Source organism: Anomaloglossus baeobatrachus, chromosome 5 (assembly GCF_048569485.1).
Source record: "Anomaloglossus baeobatrachus isolate aAnoBae1 chromosome 5, aAnoBae1.hap1, whole genome shotgun sequence".
NCBI lineage: Eukaryota > Metazoa > Chordata > Amphibia > Anura > Aromobatidae > Anomaloglossus > Anomaloglossus baeobatrachus.
In genome coordinates this window covers 549,783,656-549,809,950 of record NC_134357.1, presented here as the reverse complement: position 1 = coordinate 549,809,950, position 26,295 = coordinate 549,783,656, and the positions used below count along the sequence as shown (strand labels likewise).

General features: G+C 46.2%; 1 protein-coding gene across 2 annotated transcripts in view; it reads left to right on the top strand.

Annotated features, from left to right (window-relative positions):
- Window positions 1-26,295, top strand: part of LOC142312254 (uncharacterized) — a 68,835-nt gene that overhangs the window by 7,113 nt on the left and 35,427 nt on the right. For both annotated transcript variants that reach the window (XM_075351184.1, XM_075351185.1), the window contains exons 2-7: window positions 3,550-3,800; window positions 12,724-12,873; window positions 13,003-13,182; window positions 13,265-13,388; window positions 13,473-13,570; window positions 13,768-13,858. In XM_075351184.1, the coding sequence (XP_075207299.1) occupies window positions 12,796-12,873; window positions 13,003-13,182; window positions 13,265-13,388; window positions 13,473-13,570; window positions 13,768-13,858 (571 nt within the window). In that variant the 5' untranslated portion in view covers window positions 3,550-3,800; window positions 12,724-12,795. The remainder of the gene's footprint in view (window positions 1-3,549; window positions 3,801-12,723; window positions 12,874-13,002; window positions 13,183-13,264; window positions 13,389-13,472; window positions 13,571-13,767; window positions 13,859-26,295) is intronic.

Here is a 26,295-nt window from a genome sequence, read left to right as displayed (position 1 = left end):
CCAGTAGATTTCCCCATTACCTCCAGGCTCAGCATTAACCCTCAGGAGGGCAATGCCGTTGTGGCGACCAGGTCCTAGGGCGCCACACTATCATGCTCGACATTGCTAGCATCGGCTAGCGATGTCGCAGCGTGTAAAGCGGCCTTTACCCTCCTTGCGGACTTCTGGACATTGTCAAGTCAGCAGTCTTCCCCATGATTGTGTAGCCTACAGAACCAGACTAAGGAGCCGTTTTAAATGTTTAGGAAGCCCTTGCAGGTGTTTTGTGGTATTTATTCTAATTTTCTGAGAAAATGGCTTTTGGGTTTTCTTTGTCTGTAAGCCATAATCCTTAACATTAGCAGAAATGAACAGTTGAAATAAATCACTCTGTAATGACTATATAATATATGCATTTCCCTTTTTGGACTGAATTACTGAAATAACTTTTTGATATTCTAATTTATTGAGATGACCTTGTATGTGGGCAAGACAAAAAGAGAGCTTTGAAATAGGATCCCTGATCATGTAAGATATATTAGGCGGAAAGAAGATTAATTCCCCCCCCCCCCCCCGCCAGACACATGATGGAGGTACATCGTCAGATCCCCTAATGCTTCAGTTTTCAAGCACTGACGGTAATAAGTATACCAACGAGAGGTGGCGATTGGAACTGAAGTGACCGGAATAACATGAAATTCTGCGTTCCCTCCCACCGCGGGTCATGTGATTACTCATGTGACCGGACTAACAGGAAGCTCTGCGTTCCAACTGACGGCCATTACAGGGCGGCATGCGTTCCATTCTGACTTCCTGTATTCCGTAAGGACACTGAAACCCACATGTACAGGACACTTGGAAGATCTGGCAGGTTTTTCGTGCGTGTGTGCACGTTTTGATATGTAGTGTGCAGTGATTGGATTGAACCATGTTTGATGGGGCAGCCCAATCCAGGTTTTCCCCGGGACCACTAGTGAATATGGTGATGGTTGGGGGTGGGGGAATAAGTGGGAAAGAGCTTTTGTCCTATTTATACCCCTATCATGGTGAGTTTATTCATGGATACCAGGCTTAATAGGAGTGAGCTCTGTATTGAGCCACTGTTTTTTGCAGAGGTGCTTCTTTTTCTCCCCTTATGAGCGATTGAGGCGAAACGCGTAGGGTGACGCCTGGATTAACATAAGGGTTAGTCACAACAGGGCCAGTTGTGGACTGCCCTTGTAAGGGCGGGAGTCTGTGGGGAATAGAAGGGTCAGCTTAGTCCCATACAAGATCAGTCACCAGACCTCCACCACCGCCTAAGCTATTCCGGTATTTGGACCAAAGACTGCAGGAGAGGCCAGATCTACTATCTGAGATATGAAGATTGGGGTGAGATCGTTCCACTCATAAGTGGCTGTTTTTGTGCACATTTGATCATATATATGACATGTACTGTTTATTGGGCATTGTTATCATCGAAGGTAATTTTTAGATGGGTTACCATGTTCATTCTGAAATTTATCTCACAGACAGGGTACAAATTTTACAAGTAACTGATACTTTACAGGGATTATGTGCCGTGATTGTGTTGTGCTTATACTGTATATCGGTTATAATTATCCCATGTCAGTATGTTATATAGTAAGATACATCCACTGATGTTTTAAACACCTATACAGCTAATGAATCTTTGACACTATATGTAATAAGATACACACATATATATATTAGGAAGAATGTGGTACCTATCAGTTTACGGATTTCTCCTTTGCCCAAGTGAAGTCTTAGATCTATTAAAAAGTACATGTGGTTGGGTGTACATACAGTGCCTACAAGTAGTATTCAACCCCCTGCAGATTTAGCAGGTTTGATAAGATGCAAATAAGTTAGAGCCTGCAAACTTCAAACAAGAGCAGGATTTATTAACAGATGCATAAATCTTACAAACCAACAAGTTATGTTGCTCAGTTAAATTTTAATAAATTTTCAACATAAAAGTGTGGGTCAATTATTATTCAACCCCTAGGTTTAATACTTTGTGGAATAACCCTTGTTTGCAATTACAGCTAATAATCGTCTTTTATAAGACCTGATCAGGCCGGCACAGGTCTCTGGAGTTATCTTGGCCCACTCCTCCATGCAGATCTTCTCCAAGTTATCTAGGTTCTTTGGGTGCCTCATGTGGACTTTAATCTTGAGCTCCTTCCACAAGTTTTCAATTGGGTTAAGGTCAGGAGACTGACTAGGCCACTGCAACACCTTGATTTTTTTCCCTCTTGAACCAGGCCTTGGTTTTCTTGGCTGTGTGCTTTGGCTCGTTGTCTTGTTGGAAGATGAAATGACGACCCATCTTAAGATCCTTGATGGAGGAGCGGAGGTTCTTGGCCAAAATCTCCAGGTAGGCCGTGCTATCCATCTTCCCATAGATGCGGACCAGATGGCCAGGCCCCTTGGCTGAGAAACAGCCCCACAGCATGATGCTGCCACCACCATGCTTGACTGTAGGGATGGTATTCTTTGGGTCGTATGCAGTGCCATCCAGTCTCCAAACGTCACGTGTGTGGTTGGCACCAAAGATCTCGATCTTGGTCTCATCAGACCAGAGAACCTTGAACCAGTCTGTCTCAAAGTCCTCCAATTGATCATGAGCAAACTGTAGACGAGCCTTGACATGACGCTTTGAAAGTAAAGGTACCTTATGGGCTCGTCTGGAACGGAGACCATTGCGGTGGAGTACGTTACTTATGGTATTGACTGAAACCAATGTCCCCACTGCCATGAGATCTTCCCGGAGCTCTTTCCTTGTTGTCCTTGGGTTAGCCTTGACTCTTCGGACAAGCCTGGCCTCGGCACGGGAGGAAACTTTCAAAAACTGTCCAGGCCGTGGAAGGCTAACAGTAGTTCCATAAGCCTTCCACTTCCGGATGATGCTCCCAACAGTGGAGACAGGTAGGTCCAACTCCTTGGAAAGGGTTTTTTACCCCTTGCCAGCCTTGTGACCCTCCACGATCTTGTCTCTGATGGCCTTGTAATGCTCCCTTGTCTTTCCCATGTTGACCATGTATGAGTGCTGTTCACAAGTTTGGGGAGGGTCTTAATTAGTCAGAAAAGGCTGGAAAAAGAGATAATTAATCCAAACATGTGAAGCTCATTGTTCTTTGTGCCTGAAATACTTCTTAATACTTTAGGGGAACCAAACAGAATTCTGGTGGTTTGAGGGGTTGAATAATAAATGACCCTCTGAATAAACTTTTCTCAATTTAAAAAAAAAAGAAATAAACATTCTTTTTTGCTGCAGTGCATTTCACACTTTCAGGCTGATCTACAGTCCAAATGTCACAATGCCAAGTTAATGCCGAATGTGTAAACCTGCTAAATCTGCAGGGGGTTGAATACTACTTGTAGGCACTGTATCTAATCTCACCTATCTCCTGCTTGTTTTGGGTATTGAGTGGACAAACAATATCCCTCATGTTTGTAGAAACTGGTTATGTCCTGATGGTATTTAATTATACTGGACGGCCGGATCAGTTTCGGTTTAAATAGGTGTTATTATTATTTGATAATAATAAATCTTTATTTCTATAGCGCCAACATATTCCGCAGCGCTTTAAAAATTCAGGATGATCGACTTCCTGTTCCTGCGCTGAGATGTGAGGAGGGAGAAGGAGAAGCTCTGTACAGCCCCTGCAATATACAGCGACCTACAGAAGCAAACAGCACCCCAGACCAACATAGAGAGGCTGCACTGAATTACCAGCTGTCAGTGCATGGATCGTTATCTCCTGAGAAGCGGAGGAACACCATTCAAGCCCAGAGCACAGCAGAGGGAGGAGGGGGTGAGTGGAGATATAATGGCACCGACAGTGAGGAGGAAGGAGAGGGAGAGGAACAACATGGGCAGCTGTGGGAATATTATACTGTGTGTGGGGGTATGGCAGTACTATGGGAATATTAGAGGTGATTATAATAGAAGCGGGGGAGGGGGGATCATAGTGGACATTGGACAAGAGGAAAGACCGCCACACCCACTAACCCGGAAGGAGCCTATATATGGCTGCTCTGTGCTTCCAGGACCTGTGATGATGTCACATGGAGGGGAGGAGTCAGGGGTCACATGATCAGCTCCTCAGTGTATGCAGGACTCTGCTGTGCTGGGTGTCATGGTGCTGGATGAGGGGAAGGTTATGTGTGGGATCAGGAGGGGTTTACAGTGTGGATGGAGCAGAGCTGTGTGTGTATGAGGTGTACGGAGCAGAGCCGTGTGTGTACGAGGTGTACGGAGCGGAGCCGTGTGTGTACGAGGTGTACGGAGCGGAGCCGTGTGTGTACGAGGTGTACGGAGCGGAGCCGTGTGTGTACGAGGTGTACGGAGCGGAGCCGTGTGTGTACGAGGTGTACGGAGCGGAGCCGTGTGTGTACGAGGTGTACGGAGCAGAGCCGTGTGTGTACGAGGTGTACGGAGCAGAGCCGTGTGTGTACGAGGTGTACGGAGCAGAGCCGTGTGTGTACGAGGTGTACGGAGCAGAGCCGTGTGTGTACGAGGTGTACGGAGCGGAGCCGTGTGTGTACGAGGTGTACGGAGCGGAGCCGTGTGTGTACGAGGTGTACGGAGCGGAGCCGTGTGTGTACGAGGTGTACGGAGCGGAGCCGTGTGTGTACGAGGTGTACGGAGCAGAGCCGTGTGTGTATGATACGAGTGGAGCGGAGCCATATGGATAAGATTGTGTATGAGGAGGAGCCATCGTGTACAATATATGCAGTGACAAGCAGGAGGGTAACAATGCTCTGCCCTTGTGGCTTTCAGGCTCCATATCTCACCGTCCTCTACAGCTCTGAGCGTGAGACGCCCTTCATGTTACAGACAACTGTGACGCCCCTGGACTAGTCAGGTCGTCACAGGGTACTGCACGCTCTTTATCTCCCAGTGCAGGGCTCAAGCCCCCATGGTTCTGGGTTCCCAACTTGCAGCATTGCCTCCATCAGCAACTAAAAATTCTAATCACACTACACCCTGTCAGGCACACCAGTGGGCTGCTAAGCTGGAATAGGGCCGTCCATCTAGGGGTCAGGCAGGGAGTTAGGAGGTGACAAGTCAGTCGGCTCCAGGGTGTGAGGAAGCTGGGAGTTGCAGCTCCCAGAGGAAAACGTAGATTGCGTTGTAGACGGAGGAGTCGGAGACCCGGTCGCGGGATATTGGGACTGGGTGCCTGGCTTAGTCTAGGAGGATGGTCGGCAGCTGCAGTCCAATAGCCGGTCTGGGACCGAAGCAAGTTGGGGTACTGGACCCTAGGTCGGGGAGAGGCTTCAAGCAACCCAGCAATTAACCTGCGGAGGATAGGCCCTTTATGGACTTTCCCCACGAAGCTCAGAGATCGGGGGCACTAGCGCAACGAGGGGGATAGGGTTTTCCAACCAAAGCAGCCCACTGAAATCCCAAGCGTGAGCTCCTGAGAGCAAGCTCCTCTACCACTTATAGTAGGGAGCGGGGTACGGACAGCTTCAAGCTTACGGGCAACTTGGACACTACTAAAATCTGTGCATGGAGGCAGGCTCCGGACCATCAGGCAGTGCTGCAGGGGAAGGAACCCGGATGAACTCCCCCAAGAGGGCAGCGGCACCCAGAGACTTGGTTTACCACGTTGTCAGCGTCTGCTTTCCTTCTGAGTGAGTACCTGATTAGCCCCTGCAATCCATCCCACCATCCAGAGTCCCGGGGCCTTCCCTACCCGTGGAGAGTAACGTCATCTGGCTGCCCCACTCCATCACCCTGGGTACTTCCAATGGCAGCGGCGGTACTCCCTATTACCGCACACCACGGGTGGCATCACACACTATCTAATCCCCTGTAAATAATCCCGCACCACGTTTTAGAGTGACCCTGAGGCACCTAGTACGGTGAGCACATTCCCTTACTACTCTTATTGCTTGTTACTGGGTAAGACCCTTTTGCGCTTTTTTCCCTTCAGCTTTTTACATCGCTGTGGCAGGGGGAGAGGAGAGGGGCGCCAATTTCTTCATTGACTCAGGACATCAAAACACCTCGTCCTGACCCTGCTGTGAAGGAGCCGCTCACTTCACCTTTTCCATTCATTGAGGCAGTTGATCATGTGACCCTGACTCCTCCCCTCCATGTGACATCATCACAGGTCCTGTAAGCACAGAGCAACCATATATCTAGGTGTGCGGTAGCTGCTAGAGTGTATGGGCTCCTTCCAGGTATGACGTCATTTCAACACGCCCCTATTGCATGGATAGGGGAGTGTTCAGAATGCAGTCCGACATTTCCAGCCAAAATAAACATTTTTCTAAGACCACGAGGTTACGGAGTTGTTTTTCATAGGAGCACGGGTCTGGGGGTAAGACTCACAGGCAGGTGTGGTGTAGGGGGGAACGAAACCCCCCTTCATGATTATGGTAGAGGAGGTGACACATCGCCACGCCCACCAACCAAGCAAGTCACACCCACTAACCTGGAAGGAGCCCGTACATTCTAAGCTCAACCATATCCAGTGTGTGCGGCTCTGCAGGAGGAGGTATGTGGAGATTCCCCATTACTGGGGCAGGCGGCATTAACCCCTTCAGCTCTGAGACGTTCTTGGTGTTTTTCTCTCGCTGATTTCTATGAATCGTGAGGTTTTTGTTCCTTTTCCTCTGATAGATACAGACGCCCCAACTATGAGAGGCCGGAAGTGAGGAAACCCGTCTGCCCTCAGTCCTCGGCCCCTTTCTGCCCTCAGTCCTCGGCCCCTTTTTTGCTCCCGGTCCTTGGTCCCTTTCCTGCCCTCGGTCCTCGGCCCCTTTCCTGCCCCCGGTCCTCGGCCCCTTTCCTGCCCCCGGTCTTCGGCCCCTTTCCTGCCCCCGGTCTTCGGCCCCTTTCCTGCCCCCGGTCTTCGGCCCCTTTCCTGCCCCCGGTCTTCGGTCCCTTTCCTGCCCCCGGTCTTCGGTCCCTTTCCTGCCCCCGGTCTTCGGTCCCTTTCCTGCCCCCGGTCTTCGGTCCCAATCCTGCCCCCCCGGTCCTCGGCCCCTTTCCTGCCCCCCCGGTCCTCGGCCCCTTTCCTGCCCCCCCGGTCCTCGGCCCCTTTCCTGCCCCCCCGGTCCCCGGCCCCTTTCCTGCCCTCGGCCCCTTTCCTGCCCTCGGTCCTCGGCCCCTTTCGGCCTCTTTCTGCCCCCACACAGTGTAATGTTCCCCCTTCACAACTCTACAGCAGTGATAGGACACACCGTGCTCCTCTATATTTCTCTCCTCGCCCCTAATCACCCATTCACCTTTTCTTTCACCCCTGGCAGGAGGAGTTGTCAGAGGGTCGGATGCAGTGAGGGGCGTTCAGCAGACGCAGGGTACAGCAGGTGCAGGGAGAAATTGTGGAGCATCCTCTGTATCCAGTACAGTTCGGAGCTAGACATTAGATCTTGTTTATTCGTAGTTGCAGCAGCCGGAACTTGTTCATTTCTATGTCAGAGTCATTGTTACGTTTCGCTGTAGTTTTTTTAAGTGTTAATTTGAAAATCACATCCACCAAACATAGCATAATGTTCCCACAGTACCTCCAACTCACACACAGTCAGGGGCGGACACTGACAGCTTGGGGCCCCTGTGCAAGAAATTGTGCCTGGGCCCCCCCATTCTTCTAAGGCGACAAAGCTGCAGTGATAGACAGATATATAGATATATACATATCTCTATCACTACACCCCCATATACTACACCTGTAATATACATCACTACACTCCTATATGCTACACCTGTAAAATACTACAACACTACACCCCCATATACTACACCTGTAAAATACTACATCACTACACCCCCATATACTACACCTGTAAAATACTACATCACTTCACCCCCATATACTACACCTCTAAAATACTACATCACTACACTCCAATATACTACACCTGTTCTATACCACATCCCCAAATACTACACCTGTAATATACTACATCACTACACCCCCAAATACTACACCTGTAGTATACTACATCACTACACCCCCAATATTAGTCACAACGCATCTCCTCCAACTTATTGTGCCCTCTTCCGGATATTACAAAAAAATAGTGACACCCCCCCCTTCACCTCTCCACAGGGGCCCTGCAGCACCCTTTCTTCTTTTCACACGGGCCTCGTAGCACTGCTTCTTCTCTCCACACAGGACCCCGTATACCGCTTCTTCCCCCCGCATAAGGCCCTGCCGCGCCGCTGCTTCTCCTCCCGGGAACTTTCCAAATGGCATGGGCGCGTGCCGTACTGACGACCTCAGGGCGTGCGCATGTGTCACAGACAAAGTGTAGTGAAGGGAGCAGAGATCAGACACCTGCACCCCACTGTGTACACTGTGGGAAGCTGCAGAATCGCTCCCTGCCCAGCACGCTGCATGTGATGAGGGCAATATGACTAAAGGACTGCCTCAGCCTGGAGCTCAGGACAACAGATCAGATTACCATCATGATTAACTGGCCAGCAAGGGCCCCCTGAACCTCCGGGTCACTGTGTGGCTGCAACAGCGATATGTCCGCCACTGCACACAGTATAATGTTCCCACAGTACTGCCATCCCCCACACACAGAATAATATTCTCACAGTATTGCCACCCCCCCCACACAGTATAATGTTCCTCCTCCTCTCATATAAAAACTTTTTAAAACTTTTTCCAACAACCCTCATTAGAGATCACACAACATTCGGCTGTGATTGCTCCGGTGACGCCCACACTACTGTAGCGCAGAGTATTCTCCTCCTGTCAGTGTAATACTAATGGCCCCCTACACAGGAGATAACTGTCGGCTGAACCATCATTGAGCTGACGGCTATTCTCCCAACACCCCCATACACACCAACACTTTCCTGTGGTCTCTTTGAGAGACGCCTGCAGACTCCTGGAGTGAAGGATTATCTCCAGAGAGAAGAAAAAGATCAGTCTCTGAAATTCAGCATGCTGGATCATTGTGCCCTGACATCATCTGTCAAGAGGCTCCATATACAGGTGGCCATAAAATAACCTAAGGTGTTTGGAGCCTTGTGCAGACTGACCCAGTGGATAGAATTGGCTGAAAATTGGTATGTATGCTATTCAAGGCATGGGGAAACGGAGGGCATCTTAAAAAATTGTTTTATACTAAAACTTCCCACCAGGTGAAAAAGTGGTGCTGTACAGTGAGCATGCCTTGCAACTCAGTCTGCAAGATGCCTATCTCTCTGCCGGATCGTGCGCTGTTAGTGCGGTTGTTTTATGAGAATGCCAGGAATGCTACAGCTGCACTGAGAGCCTTCCATCATTTGAAAGACCTTCACACATGTAGCGGTCCAATGGTTGTCAATTTGCTGAGACAAATGACACGTTTTGAGGCAATAGGGTTACTGAGTGTTTATAACGTCTGCCCTTGACCACAGACTAAGATGGCTGTCACGGACAGACTAGGGCTAGCCACCAAGTCGGCAGGACATCAAGAACCCTGAAATCCTTTAACCCCTCTACAGGGATTTGGAATTACACAAGGTCCAGGAGATCGCTGCCTATGGAAGGTTGCAACCAGGAATGAATGGTCATCAGACAGGGTCCAAACCAGGAGGCACAAAAAGGGACAAACTCGGGAGGCAGGAGCATAGTCAGGAAATCAGGCAGAGGTTAAAACCGGAGATTGCAGTGAGGTACATAAACAGCAGGCAGGAGGGTAAGCAGGAAACAAGCAGAAGTCAGAACACCAAAATCACTAAACAGAACAGGGCGAGACAGGAACCAGGAATACAGAACTATCTCTGGCAGTGGTCAGCAGACAGGAGGGAGAATAAGAAGGGTGTGGTGTCTTCCCATTGGCTATAGCTGAATTATGGTAACTTCAGCTGGAAGACACACGCCACCTACAGTCATCCAGTGGCACTGCAGGTCCCAGGGAAATCCAGCTTAGTGGATGAGTGGAGCCTTCGCCCACCAGAGCCACTGGCACCGACTTCTCTCCCATCCCCATCACTATCCACTGCGGTAACACTGCGTCACCTGGCGAACGGAGCAAAAGTCGCAGGTGGGGACATGACAGTGTTCAGCCAGGGTGCGTGCGATGACTGGTAAGCAGAGAGGTTGTGGAGCACATTGCCACTGTCGTCGTGGAACAGGGCACGAACAACCCTGCTGAGAACAGCAGTGCACGTGGTGTTTCCAGGCAATTTCTCTGAAAGGTCTTGCGGGCATACCCATTACAAAATTAGCCATAATCAACAACTTCTTCCTCGTGACAATAATACCCGCATGACATTTGCATTCATGTTTCTAGGGAGAGTAGAAGTGGATGGCACTTGGCCATGGAATGTTCTGTGGTGCGACGAAGCTCGTTTTTACCTAAATGGAACGGTGAACGCACAAAACTGTTGCAAATGGGCTACCAAAACTCCGCTTTCGGTTGTGGGAGTTCCGCTGCATTTGCCAATGGTAACCGTTTGGTGTGGCATCTCCCCATCATTCATCCTTGGACCGTTCTTTTACGAAGAAATGAGGCCATCTGGGGTTGCTACCTGTTCCGTGACAGCAGCGAGATACCAGTCAATACTGGAAACAGTGGTCGTTCCACAACTCCAACAGCGCCAGTGTCTTAAGACGACCTCCATCATGCATGATGGAGCACCTCCTCACATCGCAATTCGTGTGAAGAACGTTCTGCATACACATTTTCCCGATGACAGGATTTTGACCCCCTACTTCCCTAACGCATGGCCACCGCATTTGCCTGATCTCAATCCTTGTGTATTCTGGTTGTGGGGACACTTGAAAGAGACACTTGTTTATCGGGGAAATGTCGACACCCTGGCTGACCTCAAAGACCGCATAATTTTGGAAGTACGCAGCATCCTTGTATGTTACATAGTCATCCAATTACTCCTGTGGTTTCATCGGACTTTATTTCAATGTGTATGAGGGCGTTAAGCTGTAACTTACTGGATGCTGCCTGTAGCTCGGCCTAGTAGACTTTTGTACATTACAGTCCCAGAGACCATTATTCGGCATTAAAGTACCATAGTAACTCAGCAGCCCCCAAAATTGGGTAGTGGAGGAGTGGAAATGAGCCACACAAGGGAACCCCGTAACTCTGTCAGCCTTTTTAGATGCCATGGTTGCTTTTGACAAGTCGTTAATCAGGCAGGATTCACATTTCACCCGTAACATTCCCGTAACATATGTGTAAGATGTGACGCAAAAGTTTTTTTTTTTTAAAAACAAAGAACAAATATTTAACCCCTTCACTACCCAGCGATTTTATGTTTTTAGTTTTCGTTATTTTCCTCCCCTTCGTCTATGAGCCATAACTTTTTTATTTTACTCTAAATATCGCTATATGAAGGCTTTATTTTTTCATATACTGTACTGGAAACGGACAGGGGGGGAATCAAAATGCGGTAAAATTGCAAAAAAAAAAGTGCAATTAAACAATAGGTTTTTTTTTTTATTTACCGTGTTCATTATAAATCAGCTGAGCAAATGTCCCACAAAAAAGAAGACCGAAAAATAATTCATGCTAAAGAACGTATACTTTATTAATAAAAAAAAATATATTTAAAAAAAAAAACAAAAACAGATATAGTAAAGCTGATCCGGCAGTATGATACCCCAGATCAGTACGAGTTCATAGATGCCAAAGATGTATAATTTAATGGGTGAAAAAATGTAAGAAATTTGTAAAAAATAAATAAATAAATAAAAAAATAAAATAAATGGCGCCTTTTGTTGTAATTTTCCAAGGCCCGTAACGTTCTCTTTTTTTGTGATTTGGGGCTCGGTGACGGCTTATTTTTTGCCCCTGAGCTGATGTTTTTACTGAATACCATCTTTGGGTAGATGTGTTGTTTTGTTCGCCTGTTATTGCCTTTTATTGCAATGCTGCAAAAATTCATAATTCTAATGTTTTAATTTTTTTTTTCTCTCATTACCCAGTCTACGGATCAGATTAATTTATTTTATATTTTGATTGGACATTTCTGAACTTGGCGATACCAAATATGTGTATTTTTAAAAGTTACATTTTCAATGGCACAAGAAGGCGGTGATATTTAACGTGTTTTGTTTTAAATTTTTTTAAACTTTTTTCCCTACTTTTTTTTAGTTTTTACTAGTCCCCTGAGGGTTCTTGAAGCTGCAATCATCCGATCACTTATGCTGTAGTGAGAAGGGCATCAGCATCAATATTGCTTTCTACAAAAGAAATTATGATGTCGTCGTCATCATGGAGTCGTTATTTCTCCTTTCATGTGTAATGAATATCTCTTGCAATTTTGCTGATGCCGATTCCAGTGTCGGTAAATGAGAGAATTAGTGATACAGAAGATGAGTCTATGAGGAACGTATTCAGCTGCCGACTCCGAGGAGGAAATTGCCTGTTGTGTGTGTGGCCTAAATATATAGGATTTATTAGTAGATGTGAGGAGAAAAACAGCATGTTGTAAAATTATAAAAATAGTGACACATTAATGACCCCCCCCACTGCCACCACTACTTGGGTCCCCACCAGTCTCTGTATTTCCTGCTCAGTTCCAACTGTCTTGTACGGTAATTCCCACAGCCAATTAATTGCCGAAGCTGTGACCAACATAGCCAGTGATTTGGAGCATGGTGGAGATCCGTAATATAACTTATGTTCCAGTATGAGACAAGAAACAATAAATCATCTACACATTCTATCTCCTCATATGTTTCCCCTTACTATCTCCAGTAATTGTATTATTACACCAGATTCTTTATGATGTTACATCGTCATCTTCTCCCCATTCAGGTCCCTACAATATCGGATCTTCTCAGTGGAGATCTTATATATAAGAGAATTCTCCTGATTGCCCTGTGAAGGATGGATATGGACAAGGACAAGATGGTGGAGAGGATATTAAACCTCACCCTAGAGATCCTCTTCCGGCTTACTGGAGAGGTGAGAGATTCTGATGACGTCACATTACATCATTCTTATCTATGGGAATAACAGATGGACAGAACTGGAGAGGTGAGGACTCTGGAAATGTCTGTAGTGAGATTTATTGCTGTGTCTCTCCATAACCAGGATTACACAGTAGTGAAGAAGACCTCTAGTGAGCGCTGTCAAGACCCTGTGTCTGAGGGATGGGAAAGACCCCTGAGCCAAATCACGGGGCCTCCACCTCAACCCCTGATACATGAGTACATCAATAACCAGGAGATCCTAGAACTCACCTACAAGATGATTGAGCTGCTGACTGGAGAGGTGACACTGCTGGGAATGCTGGAACATTATACAGTAACGCTATGAAGGGATCGGGGTATGACTGTATCATTGTATGTGTCAGGTTCTTATAAGGAGTCAGGATGTCACCGTCTATTTCTCCATGGAGGAGTGGGAGTATTTAGAAGGACACAAAGATCTGTACGAGGACATCTTGATGGAGGTTCCCGAGCCTCTCTCATCACCAGGTAAATGACAGGATGAAATACACACGGCCTATAATTATCTGTATGTAAGGAATGAATTCAGTCCTTGTATGTGTTTTCCCCCAGTTCTATCCAGTAAGAGGACAACACCAGAGAGATGTCCTAGTCCTTTTCTCCTACAGGACTGTAAACAAGAAGATCCCGATGTTCCTCAGGATCATCAGGTAGATGGAGAGAAGGTGACATGAAATCTCCCTATGGTGTGTAGACTGCTGTGAAGGGCTTGTGCTCAGTCTTGTTTTATCCACCAGTATTATATGTTTTATACTTGTGTAATGAGAATGGTGGAGATGGCAGGATTAGAGCTGATCATAGATGTGACTTCTCCATCTTTCTGTGACTTTTACAATATTCGTTTCAGGGGGAAGATCTGACCGATAATAATATTACAGAGATATATGTGAGGGGTGATGAGTGGTGTAAAGAGGAGATTCCTACCTATGACTACCCAGGTGAGTAGTGACCACTAAATGCAGAGACGTCACAGATTCTTCTCAGTCACCGGCTGTGGCTGCTTTATCGGTAGTGTAGTTCGGCTATATCACAGTCAAGTGGTTGTCATTCTGCCACTAAACCACTGCATTGAAGCTGTCACGATTACTTTGGGCATTGAAGGGTCCTACTGTTGGAGTTAGAAGTTACGTACTCACAGGTACCCAGATCTGTAAACTACAAAGCCAAATGTCAGTGTACTTAGAATGTGCGGACAACTTAAAAATCACTTGAAGGAAAAATATTACGATGGGCCTCTAAAGGCCCTGTTACACACCACGACGTATCTAACGATATATCGCCGGGGTCACGGATTCCGTGACGCACATCCGGCATCGTTAGCAACGTCATTGCGTGTGACTCCAGCGAAAGGCTGTTAACGATCAAAAATACACACCTTATCGTTGATCGTTGACACGTCGTTAATTTTCAAGCAATCGTTGATTGTTGAGGACGCAGGTTGTTCGTCGTTCCCGAGGCAGCACACATCGCTATGTGTGACACCTCGGGAACGACGAACAGCAGCTTACCTGCGGCCGCTGACAATGAGGAAGGAAGGAGGTGGGCGGGATGTTACGGACGCTAGTCTTTGCCCCTCCGCTTCTATTGGGCGGCTGCTTAGTGACGCCGCACAAACCGCCCCCTTAGAAAGGAGGCGGTTTGCCGGCAACAGTGACGTCGCTAGGCAGGTAAGTCCGTGTGACGGCTCCAAACGATTTTGTGCGCCACGGGCAGCGATTTGCCCGTGACACACAAACGACGGGAGCAGGTGCTTTCACCAGCGATATCGCTAGCAATATTGCTGTGTGTAAAGCCCCCTTTAGAGAAAGTGGAGGGGAGGGTGATGATGCTGTTTCCTTCCTTGAATCCGGGCATCATGTAAGATGAATCTACCTTCTCTCTATTCTGTGCTGCTGATTGTGATAATATGGTCCCTACAACACCAGGTCTAGTCTTTTTTGATCATACTGTGCTATTAAGATTCACAACATTAACCCCTTCACCACCCTAGACGTACTGGTACTTCTTGGAGGGGACTTCCTGACCTTAGACGTACCAGTAGGTCCTGGCGATCGAGCGGGCAGGGGAACTGTGCCCAGGTGACCAATGCCGCCTTACATGACTTACAAGGCCTGGATGTCAAGGCCAGGAATGGTGTCCGCGCTGTCCCTGGCTGTTAAACCCCCTACATACTGCGATCAGTCATTGTCATGGTGACCTGAAGTTGTCATGATGACCTGAGGTCGTCAGCCAGCTTATGGGAAGCAGGACCATGATCTTAGAGGCCTCTGTCAGTTCAGAACAGTATATTTTATCAGCGATCAGATCAATAAAAGTTAGTGTCCCATATAGGGACTAAGTAAGAAAGTAAAGGAAAAAATAAAATACAAAATTGTAAAAATATTCAGTGAATACTGTAAAAAAAAAAAAGTAGAAAAAATACATATGGCATTGTTCACATTTATCCTGCGCTCTATGCTGAGCGCTTATGTAGCACCCACGGGGCAAGGGGTTAACTTTACTCGTAGCCGGGCCGGTGATTTCGGGTCTCGGGATGTCACGGGTGGCCCTGCCCCACTTCGTGGCCCTGAGGCGTACAATAGAAGGGGAATGATGGTGGAATGGAAGTTTGTCTCGTGACGCCACCTGTGGTACGTGGCCAGGGATTAGCCACCGCTGCGGGTGATGTCCTCCGGGGCTGATGGTGTCGCAGCAAGGATGGTTCTGCTCCCCACAGGTGGAGCGGGCCCCAGGGAGGATGATGAGGGACTGAATGGCCGTTGGCGCCGAAGCGTGGGACGACATTGTCGGCAATGAGAGGCTGAGCCAGCTGCTGCGGGTCCAGGTATTTTTGCTCACAATTCAAGTGCAGCCTTAGGGTACCGGTCTCTGCCGTTATGGGCCCAAGCCCATCCCGGATAATTCAGAGGTCACCGCCGGTGTACCCATTGTATGTCCTTTCTGGTCGTTGTCCCTTCAATCCAATGGATGGAATGTGGAATGGGCTGCGGGTGTTTCCTGCACTCGCCATATACCCTGGAATCCCCGGTGGCTGTGAACAACCCGGACTGAGCTGCCTGATCCAAGCCATGGGTCCTGTAGTGCTCCCAGAAGTGTGAAGGTAGAGAGAATATGCCTGGACCGAAGTCCCGACTCTGCTCCTTACCCCAAGCTATGCTCGGGCCTAACTGACTATGTGTGAAGATGCTCCTTCCTTTTCCCCAAGTGGTGCCCGCCCCCCGGGTGGTTGTCCTAGTGATCGGGAAAGTCCCATACTTTGTGATGGCCAACCCCCCGGTGGGAAAGCACCTAACTGTGTGTGGTTGTGAATGTGAGAAACACAAACAGTTAACCTCTTCCTTACCCGGGATGAGTACCCCACCTTATGTGAGGTGCAGTACCTTGTAGCGACTGAAACCTCAGGGGCGCCACACTTACACCAAGGATTACATGTAAATCTCTGAATAATATGATTCAGATAAAATTTTCAATGGAAAATTCACTTTAGTGAGGCAGAGAGAGTCACTTTGAACTCCTGTCTGGTCTGTGGTCCGACGATGCCCATCTTTCTACACCTTTTTTTTAGGCATGCACAAAAGTGCAATCAACAAAAGTGTTGGGCACCTTTGAAAAGACTTACACCACTGAACAGAGGCAAACTGAGTCTGGAGTAACTCTGCTGGCTCTTTATGGTGATTCTATCTGTCGGGGGTTTCATCTGAATCACATATTTTGATAACGTTGCTGGAAGCCCTAATGTAAGTGCTCAGCACAGAGCACAGGATAATTGTGAACTGATCGAAAATGTTCTGTACCCAAATTGCCACCACATAGAATTAAATTCAACCCACAAAAAAAGACAAGTCCCCACTCAAGTCCATCATCTGTTAATGGAAATGTAGGGGACTTGCACAAAGGTGTGTGTCTCCAGAAGCAAGAGCTGAGCACAATGTATGGGCACTAGAATGTACTGTACATTACTAGAGTATGGTGTCAGATAAAGATTCCAGAAGATTTTGCATTCAAAAAGTCAAATGGCGCTCCTTACCTTGCGATCACTGCCATGCACCCAAACAGTAAATTTCCACCACCTATGAGGTTTCATATGTATTCGGTTGAAACTGTATAACACATTGTATGTTTTAATTCCACATTGCATTAGTTCTTGTGAAGCACCTGAAGGGTTAATAACTTATTGAATGTGGTTTTGAGCAGTTTGAGGGGTGCAGTTGTTAGCAGGGTCAGACTGGGGTGTCTGGGGCCTACAGGGGGAATTGAATCTAGGGGTCAGTCTAAAGATATAGGCAAATAACTAGCAGTTATCCCCAACCCCATTATAGTGGAGCAATGACTGTAGGGGTCACTTTGCACACTATGACATCGCAGCTGTGATGTCGGTGGGTTCAAATCGCATGTGACGCACATCCGGCGCCGATATCGTAGTGTTTAAATCGTTTTTGATACGATTAACGAGCGCAAAAGCGTCGTAATCGTATCATCGGTGTAGTGTCGGGCATTTCCATTATTTGGGAAGGACCGATGTTACGATGTTGTTCCTCGTTCCAGCAGGCAGCACACATCGCTGTGTATGAAGCCGCAGGAAAGAGGAACATCTCCTACCTGCGTCCCGCCGCCAATGCGGAGGGAAGGAGGTGGGCGGGATGTTTACGTCCCGCTCATCTCCGCCCCTCCGCTTCTATTGGCCGCCTGCCGTGTGACGTCGCTGTGACGCCGCACGACCTGCCCACTTAGGAAGGGCAGGGCAGGTGAGTGTGTGTGAAGCTGCCGTAGCGATAATATTCGCTACGGCAGCGATCACAAGATATCTATGCTGCGACGGCTTGCGATGTCATAGTGTGCAAAGTACCCCTAAAACACAGGGGGCTCCTGCCCATCTCCTTTGCACACCATAACTGGGATGTACAATTACAGTAGTTTGTAGTAAAGGGGCTCTTTCATGAAAACAAGTTATCACCGATCCACAGGTTAGGTAGGTGATAAGTTATTGATCAGTGGAATCCGAACAGTCGAAACCGCACCGATCGGAAGAATGAACTTTTATCCCTGTTAAGGTACTTTTATCCCCATTATAAAATGTGACAGGTCGGATGTGTGACTGCAGCTCCATTCATCCTCTATGGGGTGGGATGTGTGACCACAGCTCCATTCATCCTCTGTGGAGCAGCCAGATAAAAACAAGTGCAGCATTCGGCAGCCACTGAGTGAATGAATGGATCAGGGGTCGAGTCGTGCATGAGCTCCAATGGGGATAAAAGTTGCACATTTTGCTGATTAGTGCGGGTCCCAGCAATCGGACCTCCACTTATCAATAAGTTATCACTTAGGCCACGTTCACACTTTCAGTATTTGGTATACTATATCAGTATTTGTAGCCAAAATCAGGAGTGGGTGAAAAAGGCAGAAGTGTTGCCCGTGTTTGTATGATACTTTTCCTCTGATTTTACCACTCCTGGTTTTGGCCACAAATACTGCCCAAATACTCAACGTGTGCACGTGACCTTAGAAAAGGTGATTACTTGTTTTCTGCAGAGAACCTCTAAGTGCATATTTGCTATAGTGTAATCACAGGACAGGGAGGGGTTAAACATTCAAGTATTTAATCTCTACTAGAAATAATCTCCCCCTTATAGATAGAGAGAAAAGGTAAGCTCCATACACAACACAGTCCACTATACCAAAACCAATAATACCACATACAAGGGAGAAATACCGCCACACCATGACCAGACAACATATTACCACCACATAGTGACTGAATACAACCACATGCAAGGGAGAAATACTGCCACACCGTGATCAGACCACATATTGCCACCCTCATAGTGATGCAATACAACCATATACAAGGGAGAAATACCGACAACACCATACAGTTTCTGACAGAATTTCTGTCACTTATCCATGTTATGTAAATAAAAGCTTATAACCTGACTTTAAATTCATCCATTGGTTTTATAAATTACTCTTTTGAAAGCTGAAACCCTCCCAAATATGGTTTAGGTTATACAAATAAAGTTGCTGCAAAGCTGAAATATTTTTTTTTAATCCAATACAATTTTTATTGTAGGAAGTTACATTACAAAAAAGGAGAAATTCAGGTATCATTGGCAATAATACACAAAGAAAACAACGCTGTAACATGTGGTAGTATCACCTTTGATTATGATTCACATTTCCTGTCACACCACCACCAATCATGTCTGATGCAAGTTGCAACTTTTTTAGGTTAATCAATACCCAATACGTATAGAGTCAACCTACCAATTTACTCTTTAATCCTCAAAATGAGGGATCCAAACAACCAGAACCAGAGAGTAAGAAAGGAAGATAAGAAAAGGGAGGGGAGAGAGAGGTGGGGGAGATGGGGAGAACCATGGATGGTTGCAAGGAAGCAACCAGGGAGGGGGAGGGGGGAGGGAGGGAATTGGATGGCGTTTTGGGGTAGCCCGAGCAGTAACAACAACAGAGATTTAAACACCTTGACTATTGACATGTGGTATGGGTGAACTCCCTGCGTAACACACACTTTGAGCCTATTTGACCCGTTTTTAATTATCAACAGTTTGCCCTGGAAACAGATGCCTGACAGGGGATGCATATACAGAGTTTAACCACGTGTCCCAAATCTGAAGTATTTTGTTTTTGGCGCGGATGGAGTGAGCCAGACAGAACTCGTATTGGCATTGGAGATTAATTCGGTTATATAGTTCAGCTAATGTAGGCGTCTTTGGGGATTTCCAGTGCAAACTTATGCAATATCTGGCAGCTACTAGAATGTGAACTAATAAACTCCTGGATTCCCAAGAGAACTCCTCTATACCCACGTTTAGCACTGCCAGAGCCGGATTCGGATTAATACGATTGCCTGTCAGCTCACCCATCAGGCCAAACACCTCCAACCAGAACGAGAAAACCTTGGGACAAGCCCACCAGCAGTGACCAAGAGTACCCCTTTGGAGGCAGCCCTTCCAACAATGTGGCGAATAATTTGGGAGGAACTGTGCTAAGTTGGCTGGGGACCGATACCATCGCAGGTGTACTTTTTTCAGTTGCTCCAGATGATTTATACACTTGGAATATTTTTGGATATTTGCTGATGCCGAGTGCCAGTTTGAAGGTGAGGTAGAGACACTCAACTCCACGTCCCATTTATTCATATAAGGAGATTTTTGCTCTTCGGGGGGGTTATTGAGCCATTTGTATGTCGAGGAGATACCTTTTGGATTTAATTATCTTTTTAAATACCAAAGCTTTTGTTGTAGGTAACAGAGGCTTTGACTTTGGAGGAAATTTAGAGGCCAGAAAATGACTAATTTGGATGTGTTGATAGAAACAGCCCTTTAAAGAGGGGTGTTCCCGTACTATTTCATTAAAGGGGTTAACACCCAAATCAGAGTATAGATCCGCCAGCACTGTAATGCCCGATCCCTCCCACCTGGCCAGATTCAAAAAGGGGATTTGAGATTCCAACGACTTGAGGGAAATCTCTGAAAGAGGAATCTGAATCTTATGAATCAAGTCATTTCGCCAGACCTCCAGGGAGGCTGACATGGTGGGAACACACGGGGAGAACCGTGAACGGCTCAAATATTCTGCTTCCATCATTCTTCTGACCGAGCCCTGGCGGGACAGGAAATTTTCAATCTGAGCCCATCTATGTGAATTACCTGGACGCCACCATTCCTTTAGTGATTCAATTAGTAAGGCTTTATAATATGCCGTTATGTTTGGGGTGCCCAATCCCCCTAAGTCATATGGGGGGGTATAACACTTTACCTGCGACCCTAGCCCTTTTATTACCCCAGACAAATTTGTTAGTCAACGATTGAAGTTTCATCAGGGTTTTGTGAGAAATTTTGATGGGAAGGCATCTGAGCACATACAATATTTTGGGTAAGAAAACCATTTTAAAGGACTGTATCCTGGCCATCCAGGACAATGATATTTTTTCATACCTTCCCAATTCCTTTTCTAAATTTTGGATCAGAGGTTCCAAATTTTCTTTAATTAACATCTGCGATGGTGTCAGCTTAATACCCAAATAAAGTATCCCCCTGTCGCACCATTTGAATTGAAAGGCCCCCTCCAGCGCACTCCTGGCCTCCGCCGGTACATTAAACGGCAGTATCAAAGACTTTGCCGCATTAAGCTTATAATACGACACTTTAGAAAAGTTTGATAATGTGTTCACCACTGCTGGAATCGACACTGCAAGGTTAGAACAGGAAATTATCACATCGTCTGCGTATAAACCAAGTTTATGTTCAAATTCCCCAACTCTTATACCAGAAATGGCTATGTTTTTTCGTATAGCTTCCGCCAGAGGTTCTACCACTAAAGCAAAAATAGCGGGAGACAATGGACACCCCTGGCGGGTGCCATTACTTATTTGAAATTTAGATGACAGAAACCCCGATGCCAACACTGACGCATTTGGGTAAGAGTAGAGGGCTAGAATGGATGACTTGATGTTCCCCAAGAACCCGAATTTTGTTAGAACTCTCTCCAGGTATCCCCAGTGCACCCTGTCAAAGGCTTTTTCAGCATCAAGAGACAGGAATGCACTGGGTTCACCCGATATCTCCACCAGTCCAATCAAGTCAAGCATCCGTCTGGTGCCATCCTTAGATTGCCTCCCTGTCACAAACCCAACTTGGTCTGGAGCCACTAAGGTCGGGATCACTTTATGAAGTCTATCTGCCACTAGTTTGGCATAAATTTTAACATCACAATTTAGGAGTGAAATGGGCCTAAAATTACCCGGGGTGTCTGCAGGTTTCCCTGGCTTTGGTAGCGTGATAATTATCGCTTCTAAGTTGTCTGGGGAAATTGACCCTTTATTTTGCCAAAAATTGAAGGTTTTTGACATAAAGGGGGACAGAGTGGATGTAAATTGTTTGTAATATTCGTATGGCAGCCCATCGGGGCCCGGGGCAGAGTTAGACTTAGTCATTTTGATGGCACCTAGGATTTCATGTGTAGTAAAGGGAAGATTAAGTTCCTCTAATTGCTCATCTGAGACCCGGGGTAGATCCAGGGTGTCTAGGAAACCCTGTATATCCACTTGAGTCGGCTGTGACGTATTGGAATAATATTTTAGATTATACAGGGCCTCATAGTATTTCGCAAATGCTTCTGCTATTTCAATGGGATGTCTAGTGATTGTTCCGTTCGGGTCCCTCAGGAATTCTATTTTAGATTGGATCTCACGTTTTTTCGTCCTTCTTGCCAATAAGGACCCCGCTCTATCCCCCATAGCATAAAATGTCGATCTATTTTTTTTAAGATTTTGTTCGTATTTTTGCAGGAGTAGGGATCTTAGTTGGAATCTATGGGTTACAATTTCTTTAGTCAAGTTAGGGGATGCTTTGGCTTTATTCAGGGATTCAAGGTGATGAATACGGGTTAATATATATTTAATATCTGCGTCTTTTTTCCGTTTTTGGATGGAGGCTATTTTTATGAGCTGCCCTCTGACTACGGCTTTATGAGCAGCCCACAGGGTCTCGTCAGAAATTTCCCCATTATTATTAAGTTTAAAATATTCTGTTAACACTGACTCTACTTCATCATGTACCTTCTGCCTACCAAGCAAGCTGGTATTCAGTCTCCACCTAGGGGAATTTTGAACATTAAAGCTACCCTGAACAGACAAGGAGATCGGCGCATGATCTGTCCAAGTAATTAAACCAATATCAGCTGCCACACAATTACTTATAGATTTGCTGTCGACCAAAAAAAAATCAATTCTACTGTATGAGCGATGCCTGGAAGAGAAGAACGTATAGTCTCTTTCCGATGCGTGCAAATATCTCCAGATGTCATGAAAATGGAATTCATTGATGAGATGCTTAAGTTCCTTAGCATGTGGGATGCTGGTGTTGGAGCAATCCATGGAGCGTATTACAGGTATATTAAAGTCTCCACAGATGATTTCCGCCCCTGTGGCAGTATCTTTGAATGCTTGGAAAAATTTCCTAGCAAAGGTCAATTGTGATGAATTTGGGGAGTAGACCGTTGCCAAGGTATAAGGGACGCTGTTGATATAACAAGACAAAATAATATATCTTCCATCCGCTCCATAACTGACATTTATCAATTTAAAGGCCACTGAGTTCTTTATTAAAATGGCCACTCCTCCTCTTTTTTTTGAGTCATTAGCAAAAAAGGTGTGTTGGAAGCTTGGATGAAGTAGCCGTTTATTATCTGTGGAAAGAAGGTGCGTCTCCTGAATGCACGCTATATCACAGTTAGATGCCTTCACCTCTCTCCACATCATTGACCTTTTTGCTGGGGAGTTGAGTCCGTTCACATTAATAGACAATATCTTAATTCTCATATTGGAGCCGCAGGGGGGGTTGAATTCCTAGGAACGCCATCAGGGATGAGAGGGGCTAGACCAGCAAGGAATTGAGAGAAATTTCCAGAAAAAATTAAGGAACATTTGTGAGAAGAGGAACAAAAACAAAAAAATTCCAACAACACCGGTTTGCCCCGAGTAGGGTGCCCGGTGTATAACCGCTCGCCATAGGCGAGAACATCAGGGGGGCTACGTGACATCCCGTGTCACAGGAGCAGGGACAGCAGGTGCCATAAGCAGGAAGGAGTCCCAGCTAAGCTACTGACCATTCAGGGTTAATCCTGTCTGGAGGGCCTCTATGATTCTCCTGCCCACCAGGGTTTGGTGGGTGGGCTATTCCCCAGTCATCCAGCAATTTGCCCAGCTGAGAAGGAGTATGACATATGTGAGTGCCTCCATCTTTGAAAATTATCATCTTCACCGGAAAACCCCACTTGTACTTGATGTCTTGATCTCTAAGGAGTTTAGAAAGGTGGGCAAATTCTCTTCTTTTATTAAGAGTTGCAGCAGAAAGATCTGGGAAAATTTTTAGTCCCATGAAAGTGTCTGGCAGGGCTGGATTTCCCCTCAGTGTGTGAAGCACAGCTTCTTTTGTTTTATAGAAATGAAGTCTAGCCAGGACATCTTTAGGCAGAGCTGGATCTATGCCTTTGGCTTTAGGGACTCTATGAATCCTGTCCACTATCAGGTCTCTGGTGTCCCATCCAGGGAGTATAAGCTGCAGAAACTTGTGGAAGTATTCCTGGAGGTCTTTATCTGCTACTGATGAGGGAATCCCTCTGATTTTTAGGTTATTTCTTTGGGATCTGTCCTCTATATCACTGATTTTAAGTTTTAGTGCCTCCACCTCCTTTTCCAAAGCTGTGTTAGCATCTATCAGATTGTTATGTGATGTTGCAAATTCAGCCATCTTAGTTTCTACATGCTCTGTGCGAACCCCTAGAGACCTGATCTCTTCCTTCAGCTCTCTTACTATTTCTCTGAGATCAGCCTGCAAGGAAGCCCTCAGCGTTTTCAGCAGAGCTTGCATTGTTTCCTCTGTCAGAGGAATGGCTGTGCAGCCTCTTAAGCAGCCTGTTTCTCCCTGTGAGGAGTGGGAAGAAGCTGAGTGGGAAGCCATCTTGCTTGGTGAGGAGAGATCCCTATCCAGGGGGAAGAAGTCTGTCAGTTTGGCTAGAGTGCCAGTTTTTTTAGGTCTCCCCTTAGGCATAGCTGGGGGCTGGGGTTACTCACACCTCCTGTAGCTGGTAATCCTGTTATCTGTGAGCTGATAAGAGCCGGTTTATCCTGCTGTCAGCACAGAGCTCTCCTTCAAGCAGCCGTCGCCATCAGCGTGCAGGCCACGCCCCAAGCTGAAATATTGATCATTTAATGAACACAGACAGGTCAGATTTTGGCAAGACAAAAGTTTTGTCACCCACAGAAAGTAATGTGAAATTCAAACAAATAATTAACTTCTAATACAAAGATATGTTGCATAACATTGGTGAATGAAGTTGTGGTGCTATTAGAGCCATATTTAATATTTTGTGTGACTTCCATGAGCATGAAGGACTGCATCCATGTGGTTCAACAATGATTCATACAATTTATTGATGAAGTCATCAGGAATAGCAAAGAATGCAGTCTTACATGCCTCCCAGAGTTCATCTAGATTCTTTGGTTTTGTCTTCCAAGCTTCCTCTTTCATCCTACCCCAAACATGCTCAAGGATGTTCATGTCTGGTGACTGGGCTGGCCAGTCCTTGAGCACCTTTATGTTCTTTGCCAGGAGGAACTCTGTTGCAGAGATGGATGTATGAGATGGAGCACCATCCTGCTGCAGAATTTGACCCCTTTTATGATTGGAAATGTAAGAGGTAGCTAATACTTCTTGATATTTTAGGCTATTGATATTGCCTTTCACTTTGCAAATGTTTTGCACACCCCCATACTGAATGTAACCCCAGGCCATGATCTTTCCACCACCAAACTTAACTGTTTTCTGGATCCATACGGGCTCCAGTAGGTCTCCTGCAGTATTTGCGGCGGCTGTGGTGTAATTCAACTGAAGATTCATTAGAGAAATCCACCTTCTGCCACTTTTCCAGTGTCCATCTGTTTAGCAGGCTGTGGGACTTTGCAAATGCCACATGGTTTTCTAATTGCCTTCTTGTTTAGTGCTGGCTTTTGGGCACTGATTTGACCATGGAGGCCATTTCGAGACAGAATCCTACAAACTGTTCGAGTTAACACAGGGACTTGAGGTGACCAGGCCTTTTGGAGCTCTGCTGCAGTGCAAGAGAGACTGGCTTTGGATTTTCTAACCAACAAACGTTCCTCCTGAGCAGTTGTCTTGCAGGGTCTGCCGGACCTGGCCTTGTCAAAAACATCTCCAGTCTCTTCAAATCTTTTTTTAATTCTTTGTACTTGACACTGAGACACATTAAAAGGTGCCAGCCACCTCTGCAGTGAATCTGGTCTTCAGCTTCTTGATAATCAAGGCTTTGGTCGCAGGGTGGATTTTTGGCATGTTGTCAGAGGTCAAGTTGCAGTTCAACTGAATTTCTAGTGTGCTGGGTTTCTTTTTATACACACCCACTAATTAACCGATCATTTAGTGAGCACAGGTGAGGATATAAACTAGGATTGGGTGCATTATATGACAAAGCGACAAAACTTTTGTTTTGTTAAAATCTGACCTTTCTGTGTTCATTAAATGATCAATATTTCAGCTTTGCAGCAACTTTATTTTCATAACCTAAACCAAATTTGGGAGGGTTTCAGCTTTCAAAAGAGTAATTTATGAAACCAATGGATGAATTTAATGTCAGGTTATAAGCTTTTATTTACATAACATGGATAAGCGACAGAACTTCTGTCGGACTGTAAATAGACCACATGGTAACCAAATATTACCACATATAAGGGAGAAATACCGCAACACTATGACCATACCACATAATGACTAAATAATACCACATACAAAAGACAAATACCACTAAACTGTGACCAGACAACATATTACCACACAGT